This window comes from Oncorhynchus nerka, linkage group LG22 (genome assembly GCF_034236695.1).
Source record: "Oncorhynchus nerka isolate Pitt River linkage group LG22, Oner_Uvic_2.0, whole genome shotgun sequence".
In the NCBI taxonomy this organism is placed as follows: Eukaryota; Metazoa; Chordata; class Actinopteri; order Salmoniformes; family Salmonidae; genus Oncorhynchus; species Oncorhynchus nerka.
The window spans coordinates 4,596,040-4,608,539 of record NC_088417.1 but is presented as its reverse complement, the minus strand read 5'-3'; the positions used below and the strand labels follow the sequence as shown (position 1 = coordinate 4,608,539).

The window sequence follows — 12,500 nt, the reverse complement described above, 5'->3', positions numbered from 1 at the left end:
TAGAAATAACCTTTTTGTTCATAAAAAGGAAATGTTATAGATTGGCGGGTGAGGGTGCTCTCGAGCGGCTAGATGTTCTTTACCATTCGGCCATCAGATTTGTCTGGAAAATGTCTGGGATCTTTTATTTCAGCTCATGAAACATGGGACCAACATTGTGTTTATATTTTTTTTGTTCAGCGTATATTTATATTCCGGTCCTCTGCTCGTTATGATATTTTTCTGGATAATGTGTGTAATTGCGATAACATCTGCAAATCTGTGAACGCGACCAATAAACTTTGATTTGACACAAGAAAGAACACAGCTGCCGGATGAATTCTAAAGTAGTTCATCTACACAGCAGCATTTGATTCAAGGAAAGGTCACACACATCACCGGATAACATTTTCCTTCCAATCTAAGACACACATACCGGTAGTAGCAACATTTCGGTGGGGAGAGTGTGAGAGAGGGAAAGAGAGAGGGAAAGAGAGAGGGAGAGAGAGAGACAGAGAGAGAGAGAGAGAGAGAGGGAGAGAGAGAGAGGGAGAGAGAGAGACAGAGAGAGAGAGAGAGAGAGAGGGAGAGAGAGAGACAGAGAGAGAGAGAGAAAGACAGAGAGAGAGAGATATTTACGCTTATTTATTTTATCTTGTGTCCTTTAACTATTTGTACATTGTATATATATATATATATAATATGACATTTGTAATGTCTTTACTGTTTTGAAACTTCTGTATGTGTAATGTTTACTGTTAATTTTGGTTGTTTTTCACTTTATATATTCACTTTGTATGTCGTCTACCTCACTTGCTTTGGCAATGTTAACACATGTTTCCCATGCCAATAAAGCCCTTGAATTGAATTGAATTGAATTGAGAGAGAGAAAGACAGAGAGAGATAGACAGAGAGACATAGAGAGAGACAGAGAGAGAGATAGACAGAGATAGAGAGAGAGATAGACAGAGAGACAGACAGAGAGAGAGAGATAGACAGAGAGACAGACAGAGAGAGAGAGACAGATATAGAGAGAGACAGAGAGAGAGAGAGAGAGAGAGAGAGAGACAGATATAGAGAGAGACAGAGAGAGAGACAGAGAGAGAGAGAGTAGGGCTACATGTCTATATCGTAGATCAGCAGTCCTCCATATGTGTGTGTGTGTGTGTGTGTGTGTGTGTGTGTCCTTCATGTGTTCTGCATTACTCCAGCATTCCTAGAATCCTGCCCAACTTCTAACAGATACCAACCATATCAGATACACACACAGCAGAAATAACAGCACACACACACACTGCCTCGTGTCAGCATCCAATATGTGTGTGTGTGTGTGTGTGTGTGTGTGTGTTCTGTTAGGAGGTAAATGTCACTGAGTGTGTTCTGTTTAGAAGGTAAATGTGATTGAGTGTGTTCTGTTTAGAAGCTAAATGTCATTGAGTGTGTTCTGTTTAGAAGCTAAATGTCATTGAGTGTGTTCTGTTTAGAAGGTAAATGTCATTGAGTGTGTTCTGTTTAGAAGGTAAATGTCATTGAGTGTGTTCTGTTTAGAAGGTAAATGTCATTGCGTGTGTTCTGTTTAGAAGGTAAATGTCATTGAGTGTGTTCTGTTTAGAAGGTAAATGTCATTGAGTGTGTTCTGTTTAGAAGGTAAATGTGATTGAGTGTGTTCTGTTTAGAAGGTAAATGTGATTGAGTGTGTTCTGTTTAGAAGGTAAATGTCATTGAGTGTGTTCTGTTTAGAAGGTAAATGTCATTGAGTGTGTTCTGTTTAGAAGGTAAATGTGATTGAGTGTGTTCTGTTTAGAAGGTACATGTGATTGAGTGTGTTCTGTTTAGAAGGTAAATGTCATTGAGTGTGTTCTGTTTAGAATTTAAATGTGATTGAGTGTGTTCTGTTTAGAAGGTACATGTGATTGAGTGTGTTCTGTTTAGAAGGTAAATGTCATTGAGTGTGTTCTGTTTAGAAGGTAAATGTGATTGAGTGTGTTCTGTTTAGAAGGTAAATGTGATTGAGTGTGTTCTGTTTAGAAGGTCAATTGAGTGGTATGAAGTTAGAACACCTGGCATTCTGACTAATTCTAAACGGTAAAATGAGACAAGTGCATGTTTTAGGAAATCTAAAAGAAGCACACTAAAACACTGTGGCCGGAAACATACACCTTACATTGAATAAACCTGAACAATCTGCCTAATGTAGACATCTGATATAACATATACCTTACATCTGATATAACATATACCTTACATCTAATATAACATATACCTTACATCTGATATAACATATACCTTACATCTGATATAACATATACCTTACATCTGATATAACATATACCTTACATCTGATATAACATATACCTTACATCTAATATAACATATACCTTACATCTGATATAACATATACCTTACATCTGATATAACATATACCTTACATCTGATATAACATATACCTTACATCTGATATAACATATACCTTACATCTGATATAACATATACCTTACATCTGATATAACATATACCTTACATCTGATATAACATATACCTTACATCTGATATAACATATACCTTACATCTGATATAACATATACCTTACATCTGATATAACATATACCTTACATCTGATATAACATATACCTTACATCTGATATAACATATACCTTACATCTGATATAACATATACCTTACATCTGATATAACATATACCTTACATCTAATATAACATATACCTTACATCTGATATAACATATACCTTACATCTGATATAACATATACCTTACATCTAATATAACATATACCTTACATCTAATATAACATATACCTTACATCTAATATAACATATACCTTACATCTGATATAACATATACCTTACATCTGATATAACATATACCTTACATCTGATATAACATATACCTTACATCTGATATAACATATACCTTACATCTGATATAACATATACCTTACATCTGATATAACATATACCTTACATCTGATATAACATATACCTTACATCTGATATAACATATACCTTACATCTGATATAACATATACCTTACATCTGATATAACATATACCTTACATCTAATATAACATATACCTTACATCTGATATAACATATACCTTACATCTGATATAACATATACCTTACATCTGATATAACATATACCTTACATCTGATATAACATATACCTTACATCTGATATAACATATACCTTACATCTGATATATAACATATACCTTACATCTGATATAACATATACCTTACATCTGATATAACATATACCTTACATCTGATATAACATATACCTTACATCTGATATAACATATACCTTACATCTGATATAACATATACCTTACATCTGATATAACATATACCTTACATCTGATATAACATATACCTTACATCTAATATAACATATACCTTACATCTGATATAACATATACCTTACATCTGATATAACATATACCTTACATCTAATATAACATATACCTTACATCTAATATAACATATACCTTACATCTAATATAACATATACCTTACATCTGATATAACATATACCTTACATCTAATATAACATATACCTTACATCTAATATAACATATACCTTACATCTGATATAACATATACCTTACATCTAATATAACATATACCTTACATCTAATATAACATATACCTTACATCTGATATAACATATACCTTACATCTGATATAACATATACCTTACATCTGATATAACATATACCTTACATCTGATATAACATATACCTTACATCTGATATAACATATACCTTACATCTAATAAACCCAAACAATCTGCCTAACGTAGACATCTGATATAATCTCCCTTACAAACTGTCAATAATATGAAGCATCCACTCAATGAGACATACAGTCTGTCATCTCAGTTACAATCTAATTTTGTTTTACTATCCTTGAGGGGGATCAAAAAATGTAACCCAAAACCTAACCTTAAGCATAACCTTAACCCTAAACCTAACCTTAAGCATAACCTTAACCCTAAACCTAACCTTAAACCTAACCGTAACCCTAGCCTTAAACATAACCTTAACCCTAAACCTAACCTTAAACCTAACCGTAACCCTAGCCTTAAACATAACCTTAACCCTAAACCTAACGTTAATCCTAACCTTAAACATAGCCTTAACCCTAACCTTAAACCTAACACGAACCCTAACCTGAAACCTAACATTAACCCTAACCCTAACCTGAAACCTAACATTAACCCTAACCCTAACCTGAAACCTAACATTAACCCTAACCCTAACCTGAAACCTAACATTAACCCTAACCTGAAACCTAAACCTAACATTAACCCTAAACCTAACATTAACCCTAAACCTAACATTAACCCTAAACCTAACCTGAACCCTAAACCTAACCTGAACCCTAAACCTAACATTAACCCTAAACCTAACATTAACCCTAACCTGAACCCTAAACCTAACACGAACCCTAAACCTAACCTGAACCCTAAACCTAACCTGAACCCTAACATTAACCCTAACCCTAACCTGAAACCTAACATTAACCCTAACCCTAACCTGAAACCTAACATTAACCCTAACCCTAACCTGAAACCTAAACCTAACCTGGACCCTAAACCTAACATTAACCCTAAACCTAACTTTAACCCTAAACCTAACATTAACCCTAAACCTAACTTTAACCCTAACCCTAACCTGAACCCTAAACCTAACATTAACCCTAAACCTAACATTAACCCTAACCCTAACCTGAAACCTAACATTAACCCTAACCCTAACCTGAAACCTAACATTAACCCTAACCCTAACCTGAAACCTAACATTAAACCTAAACCTAACCTGGACCCTAAACCTAACCTGAACCCTAAACCTAACCTGAACCCTAAACCTAACCTGAACCCTAAACCTAACCTGAACCCTAAACCTAACATTAACCCTAAACCTAACTTTAACCCCAACCCCTAATTTCCCTGCCTGAATTTTCCTTGTAAAACCAAACACACACACCCACACCCACACACCCACCCACTCTCTCTAAGCAGAACCTGATGTGTGTGTTGGGGCTTGTCCGGGTCTCTCAGGTTACACACAGGAAGGCTGAGAGAGCTAAGAACAACAACGAAGTGTTTTGTCTGGAGCCCAGAGCAGGTTGGGATCTGGTCTAATGTTACTGAGGAACACCAGCACATTGTGGTGCATTAAGACGGAGCCCAGAGCAGGTTGGGATCTGGTCTAATGTTACTGAGGAACACCAGCACACTGTGATGCATTAAGACGGAGCCCAGAGCAGGTTGGGATCTGGTCTAATGTTACTGAGGAACACCAGCACACTGTGATGCATTAAGACGGAGCCCAGAGCAGGTTGGGATCTGGTCTGATGTTACTGAGGAACACCAGCACATTGTGATGCATTAAGACGGAGCCCAGAGCAGGTTGGGATCTGGTCTAATGTTACTGAGGAACACCAGCACACTGTGATGCATTAAGACGGAGCCCAGAGCAGGTTGGGATCTGGTCTAATGTTACTGAGGAACACCAGCACATTGTGATGCATTAAGACGGAGCCCAGAGCAGGTTGGGATCTGGTCTAATGTTACTGAGGAATACCAGCACATTGTGGTGCATTAAGACGGAGCCCAGAGCAGGTTGGGATCTGGTCTAATGTTACTGAGGAACACCAGCACACTGTGGTGCATTAAGACGGAGCCCAGAGCAGGTTGGGATCTGGTCTAATGTTACTGAGGAACACCAGCACACTGTGATGCATTAAGACGGAGCCCAGAGCAGGTTGGGATCTGGTCTAATGTTACTGAGGAACACCAGCACACTGTGATGCATTAAGACGGAGCCCAGAGCAGGTTGGGATCTGGTCTAATGTTACTGAGGAACACCAGCACATTGTGATGCATTAAGACGGAGCCCAGAGCAGGTTGGGATCTGGTCTAATGTTACTGAGGAACACCAGCACACTGTGATGCATTAAGACGGAGCCAAGAGCAGGTTGGGATCTGGTCTAATGTTACTGAGGAACACCAGCACACTGTGATGCATTAAGACGGAGCCCAGAGCAGGTTGGGATCTGGTCTAATGTTACTGAGGAACACCAGCACACTGTGATGCATTAAGACGGAGCCCAGAGCAGGTTGGGATCTGGTCTAATGTTACTGAGGAACACCAGCACATTGTGATGCATTAAGACGGAGCCCAGAGCAGGTTGGGATCTGGTCTAATGTTACTGAGGAACACCAGCACATTGTGATGCATTAAGACGGAGCCAAGAGCAGGTTGGGATCTGGTCTAATGTTACTGAGGAACACCAGCACACTGTGATGCATTAAGACGGAGCCAAGAGCAGGTTGGGATCTGGTCTAATGTTACTGAGGAACACCAGCACACTGTGATGCATTAAGACGGAGCCAAGAGCAGGTTGGGATCTGGTCTAATGTTACTGAGGAACACCAGCACACTGTGATGCATTAAGACGGAGCCCAGAGCAGGTTGGGATCTGGTCTAATGTTACTGAGGAACACCAGCACATTGTGATGCATTAAGACGGAGCCAAGAGCAGGTTGGGATCTGGTCTAATGTTACTGAGGAACACCAGCACACTGTGATGCATTAAGACGGAGCCAAGAGCAGGTTGGGATCTGGTCTAATGTTACTGAGGAACACCAGCACATTGTGATGCACCATGCGACATCCAAAATCATCAGAATTAAATGATATCAATCTCAACCGTTCGTCTTTTCCACTGCTGAAGACATACAGTGGGGGGAGAACAAGTATTTGATACACTGCCGATTTTGCAGGTTTTCCTACTTACAAAGCATGTAGAGGTCTGTAGTTTTAAAAAAAATCATAGGTACACTTCAACTGCGAGAGACGGAATCTAAAACAAAAATCCAGAAAATCACATTGTATGATTTTTAAGTAATGAATTAGCATTTTATTGCATGACATAAGTATTTGATCACCTAGCAACCAGTAAGCATTCCGGCTCTCACAGACCTGTTAGTTTTTCTTTAAGAAAACCCTCCTGTTCTCCACTCATTACCTGTATTAACTGCACCTGTTCTCCACTCATTACCTGTATTAACTGCACCTGTTTGAACTCGTTACCTGTATTAACTGTACCTGTTCTCCACTCATTACCTGTATTAACTGCACCTGTTTGAACTCGTTACCTGTATAAAAGACACCTGTCCACACACTCAATCAAAGAGACTCCAACCTCTCCACAATGGCCAAGACCAGACAGCTGTGTAAGGACATCAGGGATAAAATTGTAGACCTGCACCTGGGATGGGCTACAGGAAAATAGGCAAGCAGCTTGGTGAGAAGCTGTTATTAGAAAATGGAAGAAGTTCAAGATGACGGTCAATCACCCTAGGTCTGAGGCTCCATGCAAGATCTCATCAAGGTGAGGAATCAGCCCCGAACTACACGGAACTACACGGCAGGACCTGGTCAATGACCTGAAGAGATCTGGGACCACAGTCTCAAAGAAAACAGGACGACTGCACCGTACTGAGGGGAGGATGGATGGGGCCATGTATCGCGAGATCTTGGCCAACAACCTCCTTCCCTCAGTAAGAGCATTAAAGATGGGTCGTGGCTAGGTCTTCCAGCATGACAACGACCCGAAACACCAGCCAGTCAGTCAGCCAGCCAGTCAACCAGTCAGCCAGCCAGTCAGCCAGCCAGCCAGTCAGCCAGCCAGTCAGCCAGCCAGTCAACCAGTCAGCCAGCCAGCAAGTCAGTCAACCAGTCAGCCAGCCAGTCAACCAGTCAGCCAACCAGTCAGTCAGCCAGCCAGTCAGTCAGCCAGCCAGCAAGTCAGTCAACCAGTCAGTCATCCAGTCAGTCATCCAGTCAGTCAGTCAGCCAGCAAGTCATCCAGTGATTGAAATCATATGTAAGTAGCCTTCCAGAAGCAGGCATGTGGGGTGGTAGACAGCATGTGGAGTTAAACTGTAGAATGAACAGCCTCTGTTGCACTGCTATCTGGGAATAGGGCTGTGGTATGCAGGGCAGATATGGGGGCCTAAATTAAGGCACAGGCACACACACACACACACACACACACACACACACACACACACACACACACACACACACACACACACACACACGTGAATGAAAACATAGACATACACACACACGGTACAGGGTATAAGGACCAGGCCTTCAGCCCTCTACTTTCCACGTGTCAGTCTACTACTGTATCAGAGTGTGTCTGCGTAGGTTTAGGTTTAGGTGTGTGTGTGTGTGTGTGTGTGTTTGTGTACACATACTGTGTAGGTCTACTACTATATCAGAGTGTGTCATACTGCATCCCTACCTGGAAGCCTTGTATTTGAGCCAGGTACTCTAGTTGCTGTGAGGGCTGGACAGAGCTCTTCCCCTTCAGTCCTATGTTCTCCCCAGACCTCCCCTCTCCTGACCCGTTCATCAACAGCTCCCTCGCCATGGCTGCCGTGGCAACCGCGGGGGGGCTGTAAAACAGAAACGGTAGAAAACGATCTTAGAAACGCAGTGAACAATAATAGGTCACATGTCTTAGTAAACATCTTAGTAAACATCTTAGTAAACATCTTAGTAAACATCTTAGTAAACATTTTATTAAACATCTTAGTAAACATCTTAGTAAACATCTTAGTAAACATCTTATTAAACATCTTAGTAAACATCTTATTAAACATCTTAGTAAACATCTTAGTAAACATCTTAGTAAACATCTTAGTAAACATCTTATTAAACATCTTAGTAAACAACTTAGTAAACATCTTAGTAAACATCTTATTAAACATCTTAGTAAACATCTTAGTAAACATCTTAGTAAACATCTTAGTAAACAACTTAGTAAACATCTCGTTCAGACATAAAGATATTACACATTCTGCCAGTGGGGAACTACCCCAGCTCAGTTCTCCTCTAGATGTTTAGGTATCTGGTACACATGGGGAACTAACCCCAGCTCAGTTCTCCTCTAGATGTTTAGGTATCTGGTACACATGGGGAACTAACCCCAGCTCAGTTCTCCTCTAGATGTTTAGGTATCTGGTACACATGGGGAACTAACCCAGCTCAGTTCTCCTCTAGCTGTTTAGGTATCTAGTAGACATGGGAACTAACCCCAGCTCAGCCCTCCTTATTGCTATTTGATAGACTTGGGAATGAAAGAGCGATTCTACCTGTAGTAGGGGGTGTGTCCAGGGGACAGAGGGACGACCAGGGGGTCAGATAGTTTGGGGGTTAGGTAGTTAACGGGGGCCCCCTGTTTCCTGCTCGCCTCCATCTCTTGATAGACGTCCGGGGAGAGGTGGAGTAGACCCTTCTGGGCTGGAAGAGGAGAGGAAGAGGAAGGTAGAGGAGGAGGAGGGGAAGGGGAGGAGGAAAGGGGAGGGACAAAGGGAGGAGAGAAAGAGGGTCATTAGATCTCACATCGTTACCTGGCACACACTGCACTGTCAGTCATCGTTTTGATAAGTGTGTGTGAGAGAGCGAGAGAGAGTGTGAGAGAAAGGGTACACATATGTGTGTGTGTGTGTGTGTGTAGATGTGTGTTGGCCCTTCCTCTGAGGACAGTTTCATGTTTCAACTGTGTTCAACTGTGCACACACACCTGCACACACACCTGCACACACACACACCTGCACACACACACACACACACACACACACACACACACATATGGAGGACTGCTGATCTACGATATACACATGTAGCCCTACTCTCTCTCTCTCTGTCTCTCTCTATATCTGTCTCTCTCTCTCTCTCTGTCTGTCTCTCTGTCTATTGTCTGAATGTGATGAAGCTATCCAGACGTAGGCTGGGCCTCTACTGTCTGAATGAAGCTATCCAGACGTAGGCTGGGTCTCTACTGTCTGAATGAAGCTATCCAGGCGTAGGCTGGGTCTCTACTGTCTGAATGAAGCTGTCCAGACGTAGGCTGGGTCTCTACTGTCTGAATGAAGCTATCCAGGCGTAGGCTGGGTCTCTACTGTCTGAATGAAGCTGTCCAGACGTAGGCTGGGTCTCTACTGTCTGAATGAAGCTGTCCAGACGTAGGCTGGGTCTCTACTGTCTGAATGAAGCTATCCAGACGTAGGCTGGGTCTCTACTGTCTGAATGTGATGAAGCTGTCCAGACGTAGGCTGGGTCTCTACTGTCTGAATGGGATGAAGCTATCCAGACGTAGGCTGGGTCTCTACTGTCTGAATGAAGCTATCCAGACGTAGGCTGGGTCTCTACTGTCTGAATGGGATGAAGCTATCCAGACGTAGGCTGGGTCTCTACTGTCTGAATGAAGCTGTCCAGACGTAGGCTGGGTCTCTACTGTCTGAATGTGATGAAGCTGTCCAGACGTAGGCTGGGTCTCTACTGTCTGAATGAAGCTATCCAGACGTAGGCTGGGTCTCTACTGTCTGAATGGGATGAAGCTATCCAGACGTAGGCTGGGTCTCTACTGTCTGAATGGGATGAAGCTATCCAGACGTAGACTGGGTCTCTACTGTCTGAATGGGATGAAGCTATCCAGACGTAGGCTGGGTCTCTACTGTCTGAATGTGATGAAGTTATCCAGACGTAGGCTGGGTCTCTACTGTCTGAATGAAGCTATCCAGACGTAGGCTGGGTCTCTACTGTCTGAATGAAGCTATCCAGACGTAGGCTGGGTCTCTACTGTCTGAATGTGATGAAGCTGCCCAGACGTAGGCTGGGTCTCTACTGTCTGAATGTGATGAAGCTGTCCAGACGTAGGCTGGGCCTCTACTGTCTGAATGAAGCTATCCAGACGTAGGCTGGGTCTCTACTGTCTGAATGAAGCTGTCCAGACATAGGCTGGGTCTCTACTGTCTGAATGAAGCTGTCCAGACGTAGGCTGGGTCTCTACTGTCTGAATGAAGCTGTCCAGACGTAGACTGGGTCTCTACTGTCTGAATGAAGCTGTCCAGACTTAGGCTGGGTCTCTACTGTCTGAATGAATCTGTCCAGACGTAGGCTGGGTCTCTACTGTCTGAATGAAGCTGTCCAGACGTAGACTGGGTCTCTACTGTCTGAATGGGATGAAGCTATCCAGACGTAGGCTGGGTCTCTACTGTCTGAATGAAGCTATCCAGACGTAGGCTGGGTCTCTACTGTCTGAATGTGATGAAGCTGTCCAGACGTAGGCTGGGTCTCTACTGTCTGAATGGGATGAAGCTGTCCAGACGTAGGCTGGATCTCTACTGTCTGAATGAAGCTGTCCAGACGTAGGCTGGGTCTCTACTGTCTGAATGTGATGAAGCTGTCCAGACGTAGGCTGGGCCTCTACTGTCTGAATGAAGCTGTCCAGACGTAGGCTGGGTCTCTACTGTCTGAATGAAGCTGTCCAGACATAGGCTGGGCCACTACTGTCTGAATGTGATGAAGCTGTCCAGACGTAGGCTGTGTCTCTACTGTCTGAATGAAGCTGTCCAGACGTAGGCTGGGCCTTTACTGTCTGAATGAAGCTGTCCAGACGTAGGCTGGGCCTCTACTGTCTGAATGAAGCTATCCAGAAGTAGGCTGAGTCTCTACTGTCTGAATGAAGCTGTCCAGACGTAGGCTGGGTCTCTACTGTCTGAATGGAATGAAGCTGTCCAGACGTAGGCTGGGCCTCTACTGTCTGAATGAAGCTGTCCAGACATAGGCTGGGTCTCTACTGTCTGAATGGGATGAAGCTGTCCAGACGTAGGCTGGGTCTCTACTGTCTGAATGAAGCTATCCAGAAGTAGGCTGAGTCTCTACTGTCTGAATGAAGCTGTCCAGACGTAGGCTGGGTCTCTACTGTCTGAATGAAGCTGTCCAGACGTAGGCTGGGTCTCTACTGTCTGAATGAAGCTGTCCAGACGTAGACTGGGTCTCTACTGTCTGAATGGGATGAAGCTATCCAGACGTAGGCTGGGTCTCTACTGTCTGAATGAAGCTATCCAGACGTAGGCTGGGTCTCTACTGTCTGAATGGGATGAAGCTGTCCAGACGTATGCTGGATCTCTACTGTCTGAATGAAGCTGTCCAGACGTAGGCTGGGTCTCTACTGTCTGAATGTGATGAAGCTGTCCAGACGTAGGCTGGGCCTCTACTGTCTGAATGAAGCTGTCCAGACGTAGGCTGGGTCTCTACTGTCTGAATGAAGCTGTCCAGACATAGGCTGGGCCACTACTTTCTGAATGTGATGAAGCTGTCCAGACGTAGGCTGGGTCTCTACTGTCTGAATGAAGCTGTCCAGACGTAGGCTGTGTCTCTACTGTCTGAATGAAGCTGTCCAGACGTAGGCTGGGCCTTTACTGTCTGAATGAAGCTGTCCAGACGTAGGCTGGGCCTTTACTGTCTGAATGAAGCTGTCCAGACGTAGGCTGGGCCTCTACAGTCTGAATTAAGCTGTCCAGACGTAGGCTGGGTCTCTACTGTCTGAATGTGATGAAGCTGTCCAGACGTAGGCTGGGTCTCTACTGTCTGAATGGGATGAAGCTATCCAGACGTAGGCTGGGTCTCTACTG

At 43.0% G+C, this 12,500-nt stretch overlaps 1 protein-coding gene across 1 annotated transcript in view; it reads right to left on the bottom strand.

The window, feature by feature from the left end:
- Positions 1–12,500, bottom strand: part of stau2 (staufen double-stranded RNA binding protein 2) — a 546,241-nt gene that overhangs the window by 241,717 nt on the left and 292,024 nt on the right. The window contains exon 12 of the mRNA XM_065006870.1: positions 9,174–9,321. Coding sequence (XP_064862942.1) covers positions 9,174–9,321 — 148 coding nt within the window. The remainder of the gene's footprint in view (positions 1–9,173; positions 9,322–12,500) is intronic.